Source organism: Ranitomeya imitator, chromosome 9, assembly GCF_032444005.1.
Source record: "Ranitomeya imitator isolate aRanImi1 chromosome 9, aRanImi1.pri, whole genome shotgun sequence".
Lineage (NCBI taxonomy): Eukaryota > Metazoa > Chordata > Amphibia > Anura > Dendrobatidae > Ranitomeya > Ranitomeya imitator.
The window spans coordinates 154,362,740-154,386,832 of record NC_091290.1 but is presented as its reverse complement, the minus strand read 5'-3'; the positions used below and the strand labels follow the sequence as shown (position 1 = coordinate 154,386,832).

At 54.4% G+C, this 24,093-nt stretch overlaps 1 protein-coding gene across 6 annotated transcripts in view; it reads left to right on the top strand.

Moving 5' to 3' along the window:
• The window catches only part of VAC14 (VAC14 component of PIKFYVE complex), a 29,584-nt gene extending 5,714 nt beyond the window's left edge, over positions 1-23,870 (top strand). For 2 of the 6 annotated variants that reach the window (XM_069739540.1, XM_069739545.1), the window contains exons 5-19: positions 129-236; positions 2,047-2,156; positions 10,682-10,788; positions 10,868-11,002; positions 11,086-11,220; positions 12,525-12,585; positions 13,616-13,760; positions 13,918-13,983; positions 17,137-17,287; positions 19,951-20,083; positions 22,336-22,510; positions 22,619-22,737; positions 22,855-22,934; positions 23,127-23,277; positions 23,355-23,870. In XM_069739540.1, the coding sequence (XP_069595641.1) occupies positions 129-236; positions 2,047-2,156; positions 10,682-10,788; positions 10,868-11,002; positions 11,086-11,220; positions 12,525-12,585; positions 13,616-13,760; positions 13,918-13,983; positions 17,137-17,287; positions 19,951-20,083; positions 22,336-22,510; positions 22,619-22,737; positions 22,855-22,934; positions 23,127-23,277; positions 23,355-23,511 (1,833 nt within the window). In that variant the 3' untranslated portion in view covers positions 23,512-23,870. The remainder of the gene's footprint in view (positions 1-128; positions 237-2,046; positions 2,157-10,681; positions 10,789-10,867; positions 11,003-11,085; positions 11,221-12,524; positions 12,586-13,615; positions 13,761-13,917; positions 13,984-17,136; positions 17,288-19,950; positions 20,084-22,335; positions 22,511-22,618; positions 22,738-22,854; positions 22,935-23,126; positions 23,278-23,354) is intronic. The other 4 variants (XM_069739544.1, XM_069739546.1, XM_069739541.1 and 1 more) reach the window with 3 other exon arrangements.
• The last annotated feature ends 223 nt before the right edge of the window (positions 23,871-24,093 follow it).

The window sequence follows — 24,093 nt, the reverse complement described above, 5'->3', positions numbered from 1 at the left end:
GTGCCCATCATCAGTTTGTGTGTGAGCATGAGCATAGCCCCTGTGCCGTACTGGCCAGAGAAGTCATACACTGCGGACTGCATGATGAGGGTTGTACTTCTATAATGTCACTTGCTTCCTCCTTTTAGGATATTGTGACAGAAAGCAACAAGTTTGACTTGGTTGGGTTTGTCCCACTTCTGAGGGAAAGAATTTACTCCAACAACCAGTACGCCCGACAATTCATCATCTCCTGGGTGAGCAGCAGGACCCGAGAGCTCCCCCTAGTGGTGGCTGCAGACAGGATCCTATCATGTATCTCTGTATACAGGGAGCTCCCCCTAGTGGTGGCTGCAGACAGAATCTTATCATGTATCTCTGTATACAGGGAGCTCCCCCTAGTGGTGGCTGCAGACAGGATCTTATCATGTATATCTGTATACAGGGAGCTCCCCCTAGTGGTGGCTGCAGACAGAATCTTATCATGTATCTCTGTATAAAGGGAGCTCCCCCTAGTGGTGACTGCAGACAGGATCTTATCATATATCTCTGTATACAGGGAGCTCCCCCTAGTGGTGACTGCAGACAGGATCTTACCATGTGTCTCTGTATACAGGGAGCTCCCCCTAGTGGTGGCTGCAGGCAGGATCTTATCATGTATCCCTGTATACAGGGAGCTCCCCCTAGTGGTGACTGCAGACAGGATCCTATCATGTATCTCTGTATTCAGGGAGCTCCCCCTAGTGGTGGCTGCAGACAGAATCTTATCATGTATCTCTGTATACAGGGAGCTCCCCCTAGTGGTGACTGCAGACAGGATCTTATCATATATCTCTGTATACAGGGAGCTCCCCCTAGTGGTGACTGCAGACAGGATCTTATCATGTATCCCTGTATACAGGGAGCTCCCCCTAGTGGTGACTGCAGACAGGATCTTATCATGTATCCCTGTATACAGGGAGCTCCCTCTAGTGGTGACTGCAGACAGGATCTTATCATGTATCTCTGTATACAGGGAGCTCCCCCTAGTGGTGACTGCAGACAGGGTCTTACCATGTATCTCTGTATACAGGGAGCTCCTCCTAGTGGTGGCTGCAGACAGGATCTTATCATGTATCTCTGTATACAGGGAGCTCCCCCTAGTGGTGACTGCAGACAGGGTCTTACCATGTATCTCTGTATACAGGGAGCTCCCCCTAGTGGTGGCTGCAGACAGGGTCTTACCATGTATCTCTGTATACAGGGAGCTCCCCCTAGTGGTGGCTGCAGACAGGATCTTATCATGTATATCTGTATACAGGGAGCTCCCCCTAGTGGTGGCTGCAGACAGGATCCTATCATGTATCTCTGTATTCAGGGAGCTCCCCCTAGTGGTGGCTGCAGACAGAATCTTATCATGTATCTCTGTATACAGGGAGCTCCCCCTAGTGGTGACTGCAGACAGGATCTTATCATATATCTCTGTATACAGGGAGCTCCCCCTAGTGGTGACTGCAGACAGGATCTTACCATGTGTCTCTGTATACAGGGAGCTCCCCCTAGTGGTGGCTGTAGCCAGGATCTTATCATGTATCCCTGTATACAGGGAGCTCCCCCTAGTGGTGACTGTAGACAGGATCTTATCATGTATCCCTGTATACAGGGAGCTCCTCCTAGTGGTGGCTGCAGACAGGGTCTTACCATGTATCTCTGTATACAGGGAGCTCCCCCTAGTGGTGACTGCAGACAGGGTCTTACCATGTATCTCTGTATACAGGGAGCTCCCCCTAGAGGTGGCTGCAGACAGGGTCTTACCATGTATCTCTGTATACAGGGAGCTCCCCCTAGTGGTGGCTGCAGACAGGATCTTATGTATCTCTGTATACAGGGAGCTCCACCTAGTGGTGGCTGCAGACAGGATCTTATCATGTATCACTGTATACAGGGAGCTCCCCCTAGTGGTGGCTGCAGACAGGATCTTATCATGTATCTCTGTATACAGGGAGCTCCCCCTAGTGGTGGCTGTAGACAGGATCGTATCACTCATTTCTCTCACTAGTTGCGGTTTATCTGACATTTATTTCCCAGATTCTTGTTCTGGAGAATGTTCCTGACATCAACTTGCTGGAGTATCTACCTGAGATTCTGGATGGTCTGTTTCAAATACTTGGAGATAACAGTAAAGAGATCCGGAAGATGTGAGTAATTGTGTCTGACTTTTCGGCCTTAATCACGTTTGTACTGAAATACAGGTCCTTCTCAAAAAATTAGCATATAGTGTTAAATTTCATTATTTACCATAATGTAATGATTACAATTAAACTTTCATATATTATAGATTCATTATCCACCAACTGAAATTTGTCAGGTCTTTTATTGTTTTAATACTGATGATTTTGGCATACAACTCCTGATAACCCAAAAAACCTGTCTCAATAAATTAGCATATCAAGAAAAGGTTCTCTAAACGACCTATTACCCTAATCTTCTGAATCAACTAATTAACTCTAAACACATGCAAAAGATACCTGAGGCTTTTATAAACTCCCTGCCTGGTTCATTACTCAAAACCCCCATCATGGGTAAGACTAGCGACCTGACAGATGTCAAGAAGGCCATCATTGACACCCTCAAGCAAGAGGGTAAGACCCAGAAAGAAATTTCTCAACAAATAGGCTGTTCCCAGAGTGCTGTATCAAGGCACCTCAATGGTAAGTCTGTTGGAAGGAAACAATGTGGCAGAAAACGCTGTACAACGAGAAGAGGAGACCGGACCCTGAGGAAGATTGTGGAGAAGGACCGATTCCAGACCTTGGGGAACCTGAGGAAGCAGTGGACTGAGTCTGGTGTGGAAACATCCAGAGCCACCGTGCACAGGCGTGTGCAGGAAATGGGCTACAGGTGCCGCATTCCCCAGGTAAAGCCACTTTTGAACCATAAACAGCGGCAGAGGCGCCTGACCTGGGCTACAGAGAAGCAGCACTGGACTGTTGCTAAGTGGTCCCAAGTACTTTTTTCTGATGAAAGCAAATTTTGCATGTCATTCGGAAATCAAGGTGCCAGAGTCTGGAGGAAGACTGGGGAGAAGGAAATGCCAAAATGCCTGAAGTCCAGTGTCAAGTACCCACAGTCAGTGATGGTGTGGGGTGCCATGTCAGCTGCTGGTGTTGGTCCACTGTGTTTCATCAAGGGCAGGGTCAATGCTTTATGGAGATGAAGATTTCATTTTTCAGCACGACCTGGCACCTGCTCACAGTGCCAAAACCACTGGTAAATGGTTTACTGACCATGGTATTACTGTGCTCAATTGGCCTGCCAACTCTCCTGACCTGAACCCCATAGAGAATCTGTGGGATATTGTGAAGAGAAAGTTGAGAGACGCAAGACCCAACACTCTGGATGAGCTTAAGGCCGCTATTGAAGCATCCTGGGCCTCCATAACATCTCAGCAGTGTCACAGGCTGATTGCCTCCATGCCACGCCACATTGAAGCAGTCATTTCTGCCAAAGGATTCCCGACCAAGTATTGAGTGCATAACTGAACATTATTATTTGATGGTTTTTTTGTTTGTTATTAAAAAACACTTTTATTTGATTGGATGGGTGAAATATGCTAATTTATTGAGACAGGTTTTTTGGGTTATCAGGAGTTGTATGCCAAAATCATCAGTATTAAAACAATAAAAGACCTGACAAATTTCAGTTGGTGGATAATGAATCTATAATATATGAAAGTTTAATTGTAATCATTACATTATGGTAAATAATGAAATTTAACACTATATGCTAATTTTTTGAGAAGGACCTGTATGTATAACTATATATGTGTACATAGTTCACTGCATAGGTTTATTGTGTGACTACTGTATACAGAAAAGGACTGAGTCAATGCTAGTTTAACATAGAAAGCGAATAAACATTTTATTTCAACCCGTAGATCACACAAAAGTTAATTCAATGCAAAAAGTTAAAAAGCAACGTATAGAGCAGTATTAGAAAAGAGTATATATACTGGGTCAATGATAAAAATCCAACATAATGAGTACCGCTAGCAATGCTAGGCACCGAGGGTGTGTAACAAATAAGGTTGCTGCTTATGAATATTACTAGATGGTGGCCCGATTCTAACGCATCGGGTATTCTAGAATATGTATGTCCACGTAGTATATTGCCCAGCCGCGTAGTATATTGCCCTGCCACGTGGTATATTGCCCTGCCACGTGGTATATTGCCCAGCCACGTGGTATATTGCACAGAGCCACGTGGTATATTGCCCAGCCACGTGGTATATTGCCCAGCCACGTAGTATACAGCACAGAGCCACGTAGTATATAGCACAGCCAACGGAGTATATCACACAGCCCATGCAGTATAGAACACAGCCCACATAGTATATAACACTGGCCTATGTAGTATATAGCAGCCACGCGGTATATAACAGCCCACGCAGTATTTAGCAGTGTGGGCACCATATCCCTGTTAAAAAAAAAATAATTAAAATAAAAAATAGTTATATACTCACCCCCTGGGATCCACCGACGCTCCGGCGATATGCACGCGGCTGCCGCCATCTTCTGTTCCCAGGATGCATTGCGAAATTACCCAGATGACTTAGCAGTCTCGCGAGACCGCTATGTCTTCTGGGTAATTTTGCAATGTATTGCCGGAAATGGAAGATGGCGGCAGGAGCGATCGGATCCTCGGACAACGGAGGGTGAGAATAGCAGGGGGTTTTTTTAAATTATTTTTAACATTACATTTTTTTTTTACTATTGATGCCGCATAGACAGCATCAATAGTAAAAAGTTGGGGACACACAGGGTTAACCCTGTGTGAGCGGTGACTGGAGGGGAGTATGCGGGCGTCGGGCACTGACTGCGGGGAGTGAGTCCCGGCTTCCTTGCTCTGCACCATGAGGGGTAATAGCATTTGACTGTGTTTATTGATCTTTTTGCTGCTCATTCATGCGTGGCTCTTAGGAAATGGTGGTCAGTATATCTGTGGCTAAGAGGTCTTTTTCGCGATATTGATTGGTAGCCAGGAGCACCTGTGAGATTCTTATCATGGCCTCTAGTGGCCTCCCAGCAGAACCAACCCATTAACCACCAATGATACAATATTCATAAGCAGCAACCTTATTTGTTACACACCCTCGGTGCCTAGCATTGTTAGCGGAACTCATTATATTGGATTTTTATCATTGACCCAGTATATATACCCTTTTCAAATACTGCCCTATACGTTGCTTTTTTAACTTTTTGTATTGAATTAACTTTTGTGTGATCTACTGGTTGAAATAAAATGTTTATTCACTTTATATGTTAAACTAGCATTGACTCAGTCCTTTTTTGTATACAGTATGTAATTTTGAGTCGCTAATATCACAGTATGCAATTAACATATAGATGCAAATGAGTGCATCGCTGTACATGTAGCTAACAATGGCTTGGGGAATGTTTTTATTATTATTGTGTGACTAGTAATAATTTAACATCTGTCATGAAGGCTGCAGGTCTCACCCAGGTATTAATATGTATTATCATGAGACAGCAGACTTCTGTCTCTAATCTCGCCAGGGGGTCTAGCTAGGACCAGGAGAGGAAGCGCTTCACACCTTTGGCTCTTTGGAAGACAGATGTTAATTACAGCCTGACACCATCTATCTGTGGGAAGCTTTACACAAAGAATCTCAGAGAAAACAATATATTCATTGGTGGCGCGGTCGTGGTCCAATCAAAAACAAGCAGTTAGAATATTAACTTGAGGGGCTGGTCTAGAAATCTGACCTCCAGGGTGACTATAAATTTGGCTTGTATGCATTCACAATTGTTCACGTGAGGGCAGCCTGGGAAGCTGATGAGATCCAGTCTATATTCATCCTAGGGAGCAGAAGCAGACTACAAGTTAGCTATTTCTGTAAGTTTTCTCCTGTTTATTTTATACTGTTTTGCATACCTGTATGTCTTTTTATTACCATATTTTTGTATCTTTTTCTTTACTGTAAGCACTGTACTTTTTGTATTAAAGCTTAAAACGTTAACAAGTTGAGCCTTGTATGTTCTAAAGAATCCATAGCCTAAGGTGTGTGAGCCTTATGAGTGGTAGACAGTATTAGTTTTAATATTTCCGGAACTCATCGCCCGTGTGGCCGGTGAGTGGTGGCAGCGTGTATGAGCGGGTGTGTGGCCTGGGTCGGTGTGTGACTTATGCTCCCATCACAGCATAGGACAGAGGTTGAATGCTGGACTGAGAGAGGGGAGATAGATTAACCCTTGCCCCCACAACCCCAAGTCACGTGCTAAGAGTGGATACATGACAAATTGGTAGCTGCACGGAGAGGGATTCGTGACAACATTACTTATGGGAGTGGCTAGTGGTGACTGCAGACAGGATCTTATCATGTATCTCTGTATACAGGGAGCTCCCCCTAGTGGTGACTGCAGACAGGATCTTATCATGTATCTCTGTATACAGGGAGCTCCCCCTAGTGGTGGCTGCAGGCAGGATCTTATCATGTATCCCTGTATACAGGGAGCTCCCCCTAGTGGTGACTGCAGACAGGATCTTATCATGTATCCCTGTATACAGGGAGCTCCCTCTAGTGGTGACTGCAGACAGGATCTTATCATGTATCCCTGTATACAGGGAGCTCCCCCTAGTGGTGACTGCAGACAGGATCTTATCATGTATCCCTGTATACAGGGAGCTCCCTCTAGTGGTGACTGCAGACAGGATCTTATCATGTATCTCTGTATACAGGGAGCTCCCCCTAGTGGTGACTGCAGACAGGATCTTATCATGTATCTCTGTATACAGGGAGCTCCCCCTAGTGGTGACTGCAGACAGGATCTTATCATGTATCTCTGTATACAGGGAGCTCCCCCTAGTGGTGGCTGCAGACAGGATCTTATCATGTATCTCTGTATACAGGGAGCTCCCCCTAGTGGTGACTGCAGACAGGATCTTATCATGTATCTCTGTATACAGGGAGCTCTCCCTAGTGGTGGCTGCAGACAGGATCTTATCATGTATCTCTGTATACAGGGAGCTCCCCCTAGTGGTGGCTGCAGACAGGATCTTATCATGTATCTCTGTATACAGGGAGCTCCCCCTAGTGGTGGCTGCAGACAGGATCTTATCATGTATCTTTGTATACAGGGAGCTCCCCCTAGTGGTGGCTGCAGACAGGATCTTATTATGCATCTCTGTATACAGGGAGCTCCCCCTAGTGGTGGCTGCAGACAGGATCTTATCATGTATCTCCATGTACAGGGAGCTCCCCCTAGTGGTGACTGCAGACAGGATCTTATCATGTATCTCTTTATACAGGGAGCTCCCCCTAGTGGTGGCTGCAGACAGGCTTTTATCATGTATCTTTGTATACAGGGAGCTCCCCCTAGTGGTGGCTGCAGACAGGATCTTATCATGTATCTCTGTATACAGGGAGCTCCCCCTAGTGGTGGCTGCAGACAGGATCTTATCATGTATCTCTGTATACAGGGAGCTCCCCCTAGTGGTGACTGCAGACAGGATCCTATGTATCTCTGTGTACAGGGAGCTCCCCCTAGTGGTGACTGCAGACAGGCTTTTATCATGTATCTTTGTATACAGGGAGCTCCCCCTAGTGGTGGCTGCAGACAGGATCTTATCATGTATCTCTGTATACAGGGAGCTCCCCCTAGTGGTGACTGCAGACAGGATCTTATTATGCATCTCTGTGTACAGGGAGCTCCCCCTAGTGGTGGCTGCAGACAGGATCTTATCATGCATCTCTGTATACAGGAAGCTCCCCATAGTGGTGGCTGCAGACAGGATCTTATCATGTATCTCTGTATACAGGGAGCTCCCCCTAGTGGTGGCTGCAGACAGGATCTTATCATGTATCTCTGTATACAGGGAGCTCCCCCTAGTCGTGGCTGCAGACAGGATCTTATCATGTATCTCTGTATACAGGGAGCTCCCCCTAGTGGTGACTGCAGACAGGATCCTATGTATCTCTGTGTACAGGGAGCTCCCCCTAGTGGTGACTGCAGACAGGATCTTATCATGTATCTCTTTATACAGGGAGCTCCCCCTAGTGGTGGCTGCAGACAGGCTTTTATCATGTATCTTTGTATACAGGGAGCTCCCCCTAGTGGTGGCTGCAGACATGATCTTATTATGCATCTCTGTATACAGGGAGCTCCCCCTAGTGGTGACTGCAGACAGGATCTTATGTATCTGTGTACAGGGAGCTCCCCCTAGTGGTGGCTGCAGACAGGATCTTATCATGCATCTCTGTATACAGGGAGCTCCCCCTAGTGGTGGCTGCAGACAGGATCTTATCATGTATCTCTGTATACAGGGAGCTCCCCCTAGTGGTGACTGCAGACAGGATCCTACGTATCTCTGTGTACAGTGAGCTCCCCCTAGTGGTGACTGCAGACAGGCTTTTATCATGTATCTTTGTATACAGGGAGCTCCCCCTAGTGGTGGCTGCAGACATGATCTTATTATGCATCTCTGTGTACAGGGAGCTCCCCCTAGTGGTGGCTGCAGACAGGATCTTATCATGCATCTCTGTATACAGGGAGCTCCCCCTAGTGGTGGCTGCAGACAGGATCTTATCCTGTATCTCTGTATACAGGGAGCTCCCCCTAGTGGTGGCTGCAGACAGGATCTTATCATGTATCTCTGTATACAGGGAGCTCCCCCTAGTCGTGGCTGCAGACAGGATCTTATCATGTATCTCTGTATACAGGGAGCTCCCCCTAGTGGTGACTGCAGACAGGATCCTATGTATCTCTGTGTACAGGGAGCTCCCCCTAGTGGTGACTGCAGACAGGATCTTATCATGTATCTCTTTATACAGGGAGCTCCCCCTAGTGGTGGCTGCAGACAGGCTTTTATCATGTATCTTTGTATACAGGGAGCTCCCCCTAGTGGTGGCTGCAGACATGATCTTATTATGCATCTCTGTATACAGGGAGCTCCCCCTAGTGGTGGCTGCAGACATGATCTTATTATGCATCTCTGTATACAGGGAGCTCCCCCTAGTGGTGACTGCAGACAGGATCTTATGTATCTGTGTACAGGGAGCTCCCCCTAGTGGTGGCTGCAGACAGGATCTTATCATGCATCTCTGTATACAGGGAGCTCCCCCTAGTGGTGGCTGCAGACAGGATCTTATCATGTATCTCTGTATACAGGGAGCTCCCCCTAGTGGTGGCTGCAGACAGGATCTTATCATGTATCTCTGTATACAGGGAGCTCCCCCTAGTCGTGGCTGCAGACAGGATCTTATCATGTATCTCTGTATACAGGGAGCTCCCCCTAGTGGTGGCTGCAGACAGGATCTTACTGCAGCGATACCGACAACGATGTCGATCGCTGCAGCGTCGCTGTTTGGTATCTGGGGAGCTGTCACACAGACAGCTCTCCAGCGACCAACGATGCCGGTTCCCTGGTAACCAGGGTAAACATCGGGTTACTAAGCGCAGGTCCGCGATTAGTAACCCAATGTTTACCCTGGTTACCAGCGTAAAAGTAAAAAAAAAAAAAAAAACAATACATACTTACCTTCCGCTGTCTGTCCCCGGCGCTCTGCTTTCCTCTGCACTGTGTAAGCACAGCGGCCGGAAAGCACAGCGGTGACGTCACCGCTGTGCTCTGCTTTCCGGCTGGCCGGCGCTCACTGTGAGTGCAGAGAAGCACAGCGCCGAGGACAGACAGCGGAAGGTAAATATGTAGTGTTTGTTTTTTTTAACTTTTACGCTGGTAACCAGGGTAAACATCGGGTTACTAAGCGCGGCCCTGCGCTTAGTAACCCGATGTTTACCCTGGTTACCAGTGAAGACATCACTGAATCGGTGTCACACACGCCGATTCAGCAATGTCTGCAGGGAGGTCCAGCGACGAAATAAAGTTCTGGACTTTCTGCAGCGACCAACGATGGCACAGCAGGGGCCTGATCGCTGCTGCCTGTCAAACTGAACGATATCGCTAGCCAGGACGCTGCAACGTCACGGATCGCTAGCGATATCGTTCAGTGTGACGGTACCTTTAGTGTTAAAGGAATTTTCCATGACTCAGTGTCGATGTCCCCTCATTGGAATAGGCCGTTATTATCAATTCTATTGCCTCACTTGTCTAATCATACCTCGTGGCTCCTGTCGGCCATACTTGTCCTGTAGAGATGACGTCACCCCCTTCGTTCTTGAGACCTTAGGAGTTTTTTATTTTTGCAGACATTCCCTTTCAGCTTTTCTATCACTGCTCTTCCATGTGACCCCTGTCCTCCGGTAGCATTGCAGGCTCCACTGAGTTAGGCCATGTCATATGAGGCTTGTTCTCAGGAGGATGATGGGTGTAGTGGTGCTTGGGCCCCTAAGGCTACGTTCACATTTGCGTTGTGCGCCGCTGCGTCGGCGACGCAACGCACAACGCAAATAAAAACGCAGCAAAACGCATGCAAAAACGCTGCGTTTTGCGACGCATGCGTCGTTTTTTGCCGAAATTTGGACGCAAGAAAAATGCAACTTGTTGCGTTTTCTTGGCCCGACGCTTGCGGCAAAAAAGACGCATGCATCGCACAACGCAACACACAAAAACGCATGCGTCCCCCATGTTAAATATAGGGGCGCATGACGCATGCGTCGCCGCTGCGTCGCCCGACGCAAACTAGCATAACGCTAATGTGAACGTAGCCTAAGCGCTCCTTGAGCTGTGGCTGTTGCTCCTGCAGGTGTGAAGTGTCTCTGGGCGAGTTCCTGAAGGAGATTAAGAAGATGCCAGAAAGTGTTAAGTTTGCAGAAATGGCCAATATTCTGGTGATCCACTGCCAGTCGTCAGGTGAGTGCCATCTCGCCCTGTCCTGGCTCTGGATGTGGGCGGCAGTGACGACTGTCTCCCACAATGTCCCTGTTGACAGATGACCTGATCCAGCTGACGGCCATGTCCTGGATGCGGGAGTTCCTGCAGTTGGCCGGCAGAGTGATGCTTCCATATTCCTCCGGCATCCTGACCGCCGTCCTGCCATGTCTGTCGTACGACGATCGGAAGAAGAGTATCCTTTGTGGCGTGCCGCACCCTGCTGTTCATGCACGATGCCTTCTCCGCCTGCGTCTTCCTTACATCTTGTCACTCCAGGTATTAAGGAGGTGGCCAATGTGTGCAACCTGAGCCTGATGAAGCTGGTGACCCCAGAAGATGATGAGAGTGATGACACGAGTCAGTTACCAAGTCAGGAAGAGCTGCCGCCTTATCAAGAGGCTACTGACCATGGTGAGCCCCTATGGATGTGAGCGTTAGCCGGTGCCCCGGTGGAGCTCCGCACCGCTACGGAGATGTCCACTCTGATGATAATTGTGCTTATCTTTTTCTTTGAAGCCAAAAACATAGACATCCCTTAAATCTCAATATTTTATTTGATGTATTCTAAAATAGAACAACAAACGGGACACAAAATAAAACTAAACCATTATAAAAATCTAAGTTCCCCATCCTTAGGTGTGCCGGTCAGCGGAGGTTGGCACCCTAATGTAGAGGAGAAATGGCGCCCCGCTCCACAGCGGCTGTCCCTGCGTAGCCTGGAGGTCCCTGCCATAACCCTACAAGTAGGAAACATTCAATATATGGAGTGTTGTCTCCTTACTAGATAGATACGGCAGAAGAAAGGACGGGGGAGGGGAGTAACAGCCGAGTCCTCGGAGAATCCATCTTACACTTGATGCTGTACACTTTTTTGTCTTATTTTTCATCTTTCCCACAGGATGTGGTGGTCGCACCGTACGGTACAGCATCAAGTCTAAGATTAAAATTAAATAGTGAGTTTTAAGGGTTTTCTATGTGTTTGGCTTATTCATGACCGAAGTACAATTTCTATACACTGATGAGTTCATCTTATACTTTGCCCATGGTGCTAAATCTTCCACTCTCTCACCGGGGCTGCGGCGGTGCTTCCGTCCTCACAGGGGTCAGACGTTCCCCCATAATCCAGCACCACAGGGGTTACTTCATTCACTGACAACAGAAAACCAAAATCAAGTTTTACTGACGCTGCTCCAATCTTCTCATAGCTTTTCTTTTTGTATTGTGTTGGGTTGCTGACTGGATAGGTTTGTTGCATGTCACCTCTGGCGATGTGGCCAATTGGCTGGGTGGCACCTCTGGCGATGTGGCCAATCGGCTTGCTGGCACCTCTGGTGATGTGGCCAATCGGCTGGGTGGCACCTCTGGTGATGTGGCCAATCGGCTGGGTGGCACCTCTGGTGATGTGGCCAATCGGCTGGGTGGCACCTCTGGTGATGTGGCCAATCGGCTGGGTGGCACCTCTGGTGATTTGGCCAATTGGCTGGGTGGCACCTCTGGCGATGTGGCCAATCTGCTTGCTGGCACCTCTGGCGATGTGGCCAATCTGCTTGCTGGCACCTCTGGCGATGTGGCCAATCTGCTTGCTGGCACCTCCTGGCGATGTGGCCAATCAGCTGTTTGGATGAATTGGATGCATCTTTGATCCACGGTGTAGCAATTGTCCAGGGAATGGTCTGGCTTTTCATGCGGCGATTGATTGTTTTGCTTCTTTCCAGGAACTCCTGATACAGACAACGACTCCACTCTGGACAGCATCAGCGTGTTTGCACCCAGAAGGTGAGCGGTTAATGACACAAGCATCCAGCACTTGGCTGGGTTGATGCCCCTTCAGTACTGTCTGCTGGCCAGGAGGTGGCAGTGAGAGCCTTAGTTTTCTGCCTGTGGTGGGGTCTGGATTCCTCATGGTTTGGTGTCGCTCTTCACCATTGTTACCATGGATGAGGCCGCGGAGCAGTCACTTGCCCCGTCCATCATCCTCCTCCTTACATACCGAAATCTGCGCCGTGTCCATATGGGTGCACGATTCAGGCGCAGAATATCTGGGCTCGTCCTTCCCTCCATGGCTGCAGGGGGGGGGCAGAGGCGGTCTGTACAGCTCCCATCACCGTCACTGATCCCGTCCTCGGCTGAGGAAAGCACGGAATAATGAAACGTTCTGCAGCTTCCTAATAGACGTCTGTATATATCTGCTTGCTGTCAGTGAATAGGAACATTGACACATTCAGGGGCTGGAAACCTGTCCTGCTCACACAGCTGAGGGTTTGTTACAAGTTATCAGTATCCGCTCACATTATTTAGTGATTGTCTGGATTGAATACAATAGTAACAAACCTTCAGCTGTGAGAGAAAATGACTGGAATGTGCAAGTAGCAGGAAGGAGGAGGAAGGTCATTGTCTGAGCCCCAGGGCGGCCTGTGACTTGTGCCATGCCCCGGAAAAGATCAGGACCACCCGAAGACCCAGCACACACAGAGGACCCCCACCCAGGGGGATCAGAGGTTCTGCTCCAGAGGGCGTGTAACAAACCCCCAGCTCTGACACACATTAGGCCTGTATTCAGCCTCTGAATGAAAGACGGTTTCCATCTGCTGGCAGCAAGCAGAGATATTACCCATATGCATGTTCTCCAGCCTTCTGCTACAGAGCGTGGCGTCCTACTCCGCCAGAATGGGGGTGCGGGGGGCCCGCGAGGCTCTGCCAGTGAGTGATGTGAGCGGCTCCGCGCCCCATACACAGGACTCCCCAGGAGACGCAGCCGCCGGCCCCTGTACTGCTTCCTCACTCTTTGCTACTTGGTGGTCCGCAGTTCCACTGCCGCAGCCGTGACCCTTAACCTGGACGGAATCGTGCAAGTCCTAGACCGCTACCTCCATGAGCCCAGCACAGGCATGATGACCCGGATCTGTGTGCTGAAGTGGCTCTATCACCTGTACATCAAGACCCCCCGCAAGGTGCGTACCCCAATATTTAGGCACCCATATACAGCTGTATACCCCTCCCCTTATGTGCTGGGCGGCAGGATAAAGACACTATGCATGCTTAGTGTACAGGGGGCACTGACGCTATAGGGGGCTCCAGTCATTCTCACCCTTTTCTGTCTTGCTGCAGATGTTTCGTCACACTGATCTCCTGTTCCCCATCTTGCTGAAGACATTGTCTGATGAGTCTGATGAGGTGAGTATTCCGCTCTGGAGTTGTGATACCCTTTGGGGGCAGCATTACTTTCATCTGCATCCTGCAGCGCCCCCTGCTGGCTGTGCCGCTATCTGGCAGCGCCCCCCGCTGGCTGTGCCGCTATCTGGCAGCACCCCCTGCTGGCTGTGCTGGTATCTTGCAGCACCCCCCGCTGGCTGTGCCGCTATCTGGCAGCGCCCCCTGCTGGCTGTGCCGGTATCGCCCCCCGCTGGCTGTGTCGGTATCTGGCAGCGCCCCCTGCTGTCTGTGCCGCTATCTGGCAGCGCCCCCTGCTGGCTGTGCCGCTATCTGGCAGCGCCCCCTGCTGGCTGTGCCGCTATCTGGCAGCGCCCCCCGTTGTATGTGCCGGTATCGGGCAGCGCCCCCTGCTGGCTGTGCCGGTATCTGGCACCGCCCCCTGCTGGCTGTGCCGGTATCTGGCACCGCCCCCTGCTGGCTGTGCCGGTATCTGGCACCGCCCCCTGCTGGCTGTGCCGGTATCTGGCACCGCCCCCTGCTGGCTGTGCCGGTATCTGGCACCGCCCCCTGCTGGCTGTGCCGGTATCTGGCAGTGCCGCTACGAGCCGGGTCGAGGTCTCATTCCTTGATGTGCTTGGTCTCGGTGACGTTTGGCCATGTTCACACAGTGCGTTTTTTACCGCGGAACCGCGGCGGTTTTGCCGCTGCGGTTCCGCAGCTGTTTTCCATGCAGGGTACAGTACACTGTACCCTATGGAAAACAGGACACACTGTGCACATGGTCCGGAAATTGTAAAAAAAAAGCCGCGCTGAATAGCTCCCGGAAAAAAGAAGGAGCATGTCAATTCTTCTTCCTGAACCGCAGCGGTTCTGCACCCATAGACCTCCATTGTGAGGTCAAAATCGCAGTAAAACCCGCAGATCAAAAATATATCTGCGGGTTTTACTGCGATTTGATGTGCAGAACCGCTGCAGCAGGAAGTGCGGGGGAGCGGGCGGAAGTGCGTGGGCGGAGTGTGGCTGCCCCCCCGTGCTCCGATGCCGCCCCCCCGTGCTCCGATGCCCCCCCCCCCCCCGTGCTCCGATGCCCCCCCCCAGTGCTCCGATGCCCCCCCCGTGCCCTAATCTCCCCCCCTTATACTTACCCGGCGTCCCGGTGTCCGTCCGGCCGTCTTCTCCCTGGGCGCCGCCATCTTGCAAAATGGCGGGCGCATGCGCAGTGCGCCCGCCGAATCTGCCGGCCGGCAGATTCGCTCCAAAGTGCATTTTGATCACTGAGATATAACCTATCTCAGTGATCAAAATAAAAAAAGTAAATGACACCCCCCCCACTTTGTCACCCCCATTGGTAGGGACAATAAAAAAATTAAGAATTTTTTTTTTTTTTTTTTCACTAAGGTTAGAATAGGGGTAGGGGTAGGGTTAGGGGTAGGGGTAGGGGTAGGGTTAGGGGTAGGGTTAGGGTATTTTCAGCCATTTTAGCCCTAAAAAGCTTCCTAGGAAACACACAGTAAAAAAAGGATAAAAAAACGCATCAAAAAACGCATCAAAAACGCATCAAAAAAGGACAAAAAAAGGACCTGCGTTTTCTGCCAAGAGCTGCAGTTTTTTTAAAAAACTGTCCTGAAAAAAAAAGGATGGAAATCCTGAACGTGTGAACATACCCTTTAGGTTTATGGCGCTTGTAATAATTCTGTGCTGGACGACTGGGCGGTAACGTGACCATGGTGCTGTTAGCGCAGTGGGCAGAGCTCGGTTTCTGAGGTCTCCTCGGCGCCCCCCGCTGGTGCTCTTCCCCTGTATGTTGGAGTGCGATGTCCAGGCGGGAAGGAGTTAATGGCGCTGGAGCCCGCTCCTCCCTCCTGTAGCAGAGCTGCGGGCAGCCTGCTTGTTTCCATGGTGACAGGAGGCCGGGTTGTGCTGCAGAGCATCTCACCAGGCTGGATGCGGCTCCTGAATGTTAATGGCCGCCCCACTACTTGTCACCATGTAACCCTTTGTGCAGCGGGGGGCTCTGGAGCTGATGTTCGGGGGTCCTGTCCTGTGGGGAGATGTACATTGTTGGGCGCTCGCAGGTCTCACCATTACGGATCTGTTCCCGAGTTCAGCAGAATGGCGGCTGTGACATGTAACCCGCGTGATGGGGGGCTGCGGACCAACACTCAAAGGGGGTCTGCGTTTAGGGACCTGGGACCCCCTCTCCCTGCTCTGATGGGTGGGGATCCCTGTGTGCAGACCCCCTCTCCCTGCTCTGATGGGTGGGGGTCCCAGGTCCCTGCTCTGATGGGTGGGGGTCCCAGGTCCCTGCTCTGATGGGTGGTGGACCCCTGTCCCTGATTGCGGACCCCCTCTCCCTGCTCTGATGAGTGGTGGACCCCTCTCCCTGCTCTGATGGGTGGTGGACCCCTGTCCCTGAGTGCGGACCCCCTCTCCATGCTCTGATGGGTGGTGGACCCCTCTCCCTGCTGTGATGGGTGGTGGACCCCTGTCCCTGAGTGCGGACCCCCTCTCCCTGCTCTGATGGGTGGGGGTCCCAGGTCCCCGCTCTGATGGGTGGGGGTCCCAGGTCCCTGAGTGCAGACCCCCTGTCCCCGCTCTGATGGGTGGGGGACCCCTATCCCTGAGTGCAGACCCCTCTCCCTGCTGTGATGGGTGGTGGACCCCTGTCCCTGAGTGCGGACCCCCTCTCCCTGCTCTGATGGGTGGTGGACCCCTGTCCCTGAGTGCGGACCCCCTCTCCCTGCTCTGATGGGTGGGGGTCCCAGGTCCCCGCTCTGATGGGTGGGGGTCCCAGGTCCCTGAGTGCAGACCCCCTGTCCCCGCTCTGATGGGTGGGGGACCCCTATCCCTGAGTGCAGACCCCTCTCCCTGCTGTGATGGGTGGTGGACCCCTGTCCCTGAGTGCGGACCCCCTCTCCCTGCTCTGATGGGTGGTGGACCCCTGTCCCTGAGTGCGGACCCCCTCTCCCTGCTCTGATGGGTGGGGGTCCCAGGTCCCCGCTCTGATGGGTGGGGGTCCCAGGTCCCTGAGTGCAGACCCCCTGTCCCCGCTCTGATGGGTGGGGGACCCCTATCCCTGAGTGCAGACCCCTCTCCCTGCTCTGATGGGTGGTGGACCCCTGTCCCTGAGTGCGGACCCCCTCTCCCTGCTCTGATGATGACTCCTGTGTCTAGGTCATCCTGAAGGATCTGGAGGTGTTAGCAGAGATCGCCTCCTCCCCCGCCGGACAGAGTGATGCAGTCGTTGAGGAGCCGGCGGCCGTCCACACCAAGCTGCAGGTGCCATCCCCGGCTAGAGGAGCGCTGCCCGGCAGCTGTGGTGAGGGTGAGCGGTGGCATCATGAGGGGCTACACAGACCCCAACTCCTATCTGAGGCAAAATGCACAACAGATACTGACCGGCGTGACCCCAAAAAAACCCCTGTCAGCAGCAGACGCTCCGTTTCTTTTGCTGCTTATTCTGTCTCCTTTGTTTCATCGTCTCTGCTGTCAGTGATTATATCTAGAGTCGCAGCTGAGCTTTATCACAATGTATCAGGATTGGCTGCACTGATACATTGTAGCGAACCCTCAGCTGTGTGGTCAGTAGCAGGTATTCACTTCTGTTCACTAAGCACGTGGAGACACTTTAAAAGATTGCAACGTTTTTGCACAAAAGCTGAACAAGAACATTGCGACTTTTTCTGGTTTGTCGCCAGTTTTTAGAAGCTCCGCCTAAATGGTCAGAGCTGGGAGGAGCCGGGCAGGATGGGGGGGCGGCCATGCAGGGCAGGATGGGGGGGGGGGGCGGCCATGCAGGGCAGGATGGGGGGGCGGCCATGCAGGGCAGGATGGGGGCGGCGGCCATGCAGGGCAGGATGGGGGGGGGGGGCGGCCATGCAGGGCAGGATGGGGGGGCGGCCATGCAGGGCAGGATGGGGGCGGCGGCCATGCAGGGCAGGATGGGGGGGGGGGGGCGGCCATGCAGGGCAGGATGGGGGCGGCGGCCATGCAGGGCAGGATGGGGGGGGGGCGGCCATGCAGGGCAGGATGGTGGGGGGGGGGGGGCGGCCATGCAGGGCAGGATGGTGGGGGGGGGGGGGGGCGGCCATGCAGGGCAGGATGGGGGGGGGGCCATGCAGGGCAGGATGGGGGGGGGGGGGCCATGCAGGGCAGGATGGGGGGGGGGCATGCAGGGCAGGATGGGGGGGGGGGCGGCCATGCAGGGCAGGATGGGGGGGGGGGGCGGCCATGCAGGGCAGGATGGGGGGGGGGCCATGCAGGGCAGGATGGGGGGGGGGGGCCATGCAGGGCAGGATGGGGGGGGGGGCGGCCATGCCGGGCAGGATGGGGGGGGGGGGGGCGGCCATGCCGGGCAGGATGGGGGGGGGGCGGCCATGCCGGGCAGGATGATGGGGGCGGCCATGCAGGGCAGGATGGGGGGCGGCCATGCAGGGCAGGATGGGGGGGCGGCCATGCAGGGCAGGATGGGGGGGGCGGCCATGCCGGGCAGGAAGGGGGGGCGGCCATGCCGGGCAGGATGGGGGTGGCGGCCATGCCGGGCAGGATGGGGGGGCGGCCATGCCGGGCAGGATGGGGGGAGGGGGGCTGCCATGCTGGGCAGGATGGGGGTCGGCCATGCTGGGCAGGATGGGGGGCGGTTGGGCAGGATGGGAGTGCGGCCATGTTGGGCAGGATGGGGGGGGCGGCGGCCATGTTGGGCAGGATGGGGGGGCGGCGGCCATGTTGGGCAGGATGGGGGGGGCGGCCATGTTGGGCAGGATGGTGGGGGGGCGGCCATGCTGGGCAGGATGGGGGGGGGGCGGCCATGCTGGGCAGTATGGGGGGCGGCTGGGCAGGATGGGAGTGCGGCCATGCTGGGCAGGATGGGGGGGTTGGCCATACCGGGCAGGATGGGAGTGCGGCCATGCCGGGCAGGATGGGGGGGTTGGCCATACCGGGCAGGATGGGAGTGCGGCCATACCGGGCAGGATGGGGGTCGGCCATGCTGGGCAGGATGGGGGGCGGTTGGGCAGGATGGGAGTGCGGCCATGTTGGGCAGGATGGGGGGGGCGGCGGCCATGTTGGGCAGGATGGGGGGGCGGCGGCCATGTTGGGCAGGATGGGGGGGGCGGCCATGTTGGGCAGGATGGTGGGGGGGCGGCCATGCTGGGCAGGATGGGGGGGGCGGCCATGCTGGGCAGTATGGGGGGCGGCTGGGCAGGATGGGAGTGCGGCCATGCTGGGCAGGATGGGGGGGTTGGCCATACCGGGCAGGATGGGAGTGCGGCCATGCCGGGCAGGATGGGGGGGTTGGCCATACCGGGCAGGATGGGAGTGCGGCCATACCGGGCAGGATGGGAGTGCGGCCATGCTGGGCAGGATGGGGGGGTTGGCCATACCGGGCAGGATGGGAGTGCGGCCATGCTGGGCAGGATGAGGGGGGGGGGGGGATGGGCAGCCATGCTGGGCAGGATGGGGAGACGTCCACTTCCGGGCATTAAGTTCACCAATAGTGGCTGCGGCGTTCCTCACGACGGGACTGTTACTCCAGTCTCTGACTTATGTGGCGGGGCGCAGGCGCCAATCCGCCGTGGAGAATTCATTGAGACAAGACGTAAATCGGGCCGAAATCTCAAGCACGTTGCTGGTTTTCCTCTGATTAGGAGGGAATCTCTGTGTCTGACGATCCGCTGGGTGCAGACACCCGGCCTCCTCAAGTCTGCGCAGCTGGTGGGGTTCGTTAGTCCCGTCTGTGTTATTTGGGTCTCCGGGGACCCCGGGGGAGGGGATTGCGTGGCCTCCAGTTGTTCGCAGGCACTGCATTCTTACATTGGCGGTCATTCTCTGCATTCCTGCAGTGTGTGAACATGAGCAGCCAATCAGAATGCAGTGTGAAACTGAAACAATGGACCTGATTGGCCGCTGGGATTATCTGCCCTATATCTCTGCATGTGTGCCCAGTCAGACTATGGTGGCGCCATGTGTAACTTCATGATGTCCTGCCAGGTGCTCGGGGACTGGAGATCTCGCCCTCTACACCCACCATGAACTCCTATTTCCACCGTTTTATGGTGAATCTACTGAAGAGGTTCAGCAGCGAGCGCAAACTCCTGGAGACGAGGGGGGCATTCATCATCAGGTAACAACGGCTCCGGTCCCCTCTAATCTGGAACTGAATTGTGTTGCCAGCTCCACACACACCGCTACCCCGTATTCTGGTGATCAGTCGGGGTCTCTGCCCCCCACACACACCGCTGCCCCGTATTCTGGTGATCAGTCGGGGTCTCTGCCCTCCACACACACACCGCGGCCCCATATTCTGGTGATCAGTCGGGGTCTCTGCCCCCCACAAACACCGCTGCCCCGTATTCTGGTGATCAGTCGGGGTCTCTGCCCCCCACACACACCGCTGCCCCGTATTCTGGTGATCAGTCGGGGTTTCTGCCCCCCACACACACCGCTGCCCGGTATTCTGGTGATCAGTCGGGGTCTCTGCCCTCCACACACACACCGCTGCCCCGTATTCTGGTGATCAGTCGGGGTCTCTGCCCCCCACACACACCGCTGCCCCGTATTCTGGTGATCAGTCGGGGTCTCTGCCCTCCACACACACCGCTGCCCCGTATTCTGGTGATCAGTCGGGGTCTCTGCCCTCCACACACACCGCTGCCCCGTATTCTGGTGATCAGTCGGGGTCTCTGCCCTCCACACACACCGCTGCCCCGTATTCTGGTGATCAGTCGGGGTCTCTGCCCTCCACACACACCGCTGCCCGGTATTCTGGTGATCAGTCGGGGTCTCTGCCCTCCACACACACACCGCTACCCCGTATTCTGGTGATCAGTCGGGGTCTCTGCCCCCCACACACACCGCTGCCCCGTATTCTGGTGATCAGTCGGGGTCTCTGCCCCCCACACACACCGCTGCCCCGTATTCTGGTGATCAGTCGGGGTCTCTGCCCTCCACACACACACCGCGGCCCCATATTCTGGTGATCAGTCGGGGTCTCTGCCCCCCACACACACCGCTGCCCCGTATTCTGGTGATCAGTCGGGGTCTCTGCCCCCCACACACACCGCTGCCCCGTATTCTGGTGATCAGTCGGGGTTTCTGCCCCCCACACACACCGCTGCCCGGTATTCTGGTGATCAGTCGGGGTCTCTGCCCTCCACACACACACCGCTACCCCGTATTCTGGTGATCAGTCGGGGTCTCTGCCCCCCACACACACCGCTGCCCCGTATTCTGGTGATCAGTCGGGGTCTCTGCCCCCCACACACACCGCTGCCCCGTATTCTGGTGATCAGTCGGGGTCTCTGCCCTCCACACACACACCGCGGCCCCGTATTCTGGTGATCAGTCGGGGTCTCTGCCCCCCACACACACCGCTGCCCCGTATTCTGGTGATCAGTCGGGGTCTCTGCCCCCCACACACACCGCTGCCCCGTATTCTGGTGATCAGTCGGGGTCTCTGCCCCCCACACACACCGCTGCCCCGTATTCTGGTGATCAGTCGGGGTCTCTGCCCTCCACACACACCGCTGCCCCGTATTCTGGTGATCAGTCGGGGTCTCTGCCCTCCACACACACCGCTGCCCCGTATTCTGGTGATCAGTCGGGGTCTCTGCCCCCCACACACCCCGCTGCCCCGTATTCTGGTGATCAGTCGGGGTCTCTGCCCCCCACACACACCGCTGCCCCGTATTCTGGTGATCAGTCGGGGTCTCTGCCCCCCACACACACCGCGGCCCTGTAGTCTGGTGATCAGTCGGGGTCTCTGCCCCCCACACACCCCGCTGCCCTGTAGTCTGGTGATCAGTCGGGGTCTGTGCCCCACACACACACCGCTGCCCCGTATTCTGGTGATCAGTCGGGGTCTCTGCCCTCCACACACACCGCTGCCCCGTATTCTGGTGATCAGTCGGGGTCTGTGCCCCCCACACACACCGCTGCCCCGTATTCTGGTGATCAGTCGGGATCTCTGCCCCCCACACACCCCGCTGCCCCGTATTCTGGTGATCAGTCGGGGTCTCTGCCCCCCACACACACCGCTGCCCCGTATTCTGGTGATCAGTCGGGGTCTCTGCCCCCCACACACACCGCAGCCCTGTAGTCTGGTGATCAGTCGGGGTCTCTGCCCCCCACACACCCCGCTGCCCTGTAGTCTGGTGATCAGTCGGGGTCTGTGCCCCACACACACTCCGCTGCCCCATAGACTGGTGATCAGTCGGGGTCTCTGCCACCCACACACCGCTGCCCTATAGTTTAGCTATGACTCAGTGTATAGTCCCCCACACAGCTTCCCCTCACTGGTTGCTTTGGATGAACTTGGGGAATTTCTTTGGGGGTCTGTCGGGAGTATCAGGTCCTCCTCCTAACCCTTATCCTCAGACAGCTGTGTCTTCTCCTGAATGCTGAGAACATCTTCCACTCCATGGCTGACATCCTGCTGCGGGAGGAGGATCTGAAATTTGCCTCCACAATGGTCCAAAACCTGAACAGTATCTTACTGACCTCTTCTGAACTCTTCCAGTTGAGGAGTCAGCTCAAAGATCTGCAGACCCCAGTAAGTGCCAGCCCTCCCTAGCCCCAGCGTTTGCCCCCCGCCTGGTATGTGCCCCCCGCCTGGTATGTGCCCACTCTCCACGGTGCACTGAATCTTGCTTCCTTCCAGGAGAGCTGTGACTTGTTCTGCTGCCTGTACCGCTCCTGGTGTCATAGTCCGGTGGCTACCGTGTCTCTCTGCTTCCTCACCCAGAATTACCGGCACGCTTATCACCTCATCCAGAAGTTGTATCCTTTTTGCTCTGGGAGGGGAGTAGAGACGTATGGCCCCGCTTCTTCGCTGGTGGGGTGCAGGCGGGAGGCGCTTTGATCTCGTGCTCCTATTCCTTGACTCTCCACCTGCAGTGGGGACCTGGAGGTTACGGTGGATTTCCTGACTGAAGTGGACAAGTTGGTGCAGCTGATAGAATGCCCGATCTTCACATGTGAGTGCGTCCAGCGTCAGCCGCGTATACGGCACCCCCAGTGCTCGGCGGGAAATAGAGCAGAAGTGATGAGACTCGGGGTGGGGGGATTCTGAGGAGTGCAAGTCAGGATAGCGCTGCGCACATGGAGGGTGGGGATGTTTGGGGTGATGGTAGATGCGGTGCAGGCGCTGACCTGTCTCTTTCCTGTAGATCTGCGGCTGCAGCTCCTGGATGTGGAGAATCACCCGTACCTGATCCGCGCGCTCTACGGCCTCCTCATGCTGCTGCCCCAGAGCAGTGCCTTCCAGCTGCTTTCACACCGGCTGCAGTGCGTCCCCAACCCACAGCTGATGAGGTCAGGGTAAGTGTCAGTAGGACACGCGTCCGCCCTCATGGGCCAGAGCGCATTAACACTTGTGGGCTCTGTTCTCTCCACAGGCACAGTGAGTCCGCACCCCTCAGCTCCCCGCCAGCAGACACGGAGGGCATAGACTACATGGAGCTGCTGCAGCACTTTGAGAAAGTTCAGAACAAGCACCTGGAAGTGAGACACCAGCGCGCCGGGGACATTGTGGACCGTCGTTTGGGGCAGTGATGCCCTCCATGGGGCGCTGATGTCTCCCACGCGTTTGTGGGTCATCCCTGCTCCCTCACAGGCCGGACCCTAACCTTTAGCAGCCACCCAGGACCTGCTGAGGCTCGCGCTGTGTGTAGGGTTCGGGGGACGTGCAATCCTGTAGAAGCACAAGGCTCCGGAGCAGATGCTGGGGGCAGGACAGAGGGGTCTGGGGCTGCCGGAGGTTTCTCCCTCTGTGAGATGGCGGCACATAGCATGAGTCCCCCCGACACAGAGGCGTAACTGTGATCGGCTGGATGGCATCAGATGATCTCAGGCGCCATCTCCATGGCAGGCGCTCTCCACTTGCGTTTTCTATGATTAAAGTCTGAGCAGTGTCTTCTGTGTCTTCCTCTCGGACCCCTCACCTCCCATTCTAACACAACTTATTGAAGCAGGATCTAGGTTCCTATAATCCGGCATCTGATGATCCGCCTCTGGCAGGCGCAGCAGTGATTGCGTTACATTGTGCCCTAGCCACTGATCCAGAACGCGAGCGTCCAGTGCCGGATTACAGGTTGTTATTGTGCGTATCCGAGGTGCAGGGACAGGCGGCCGGAG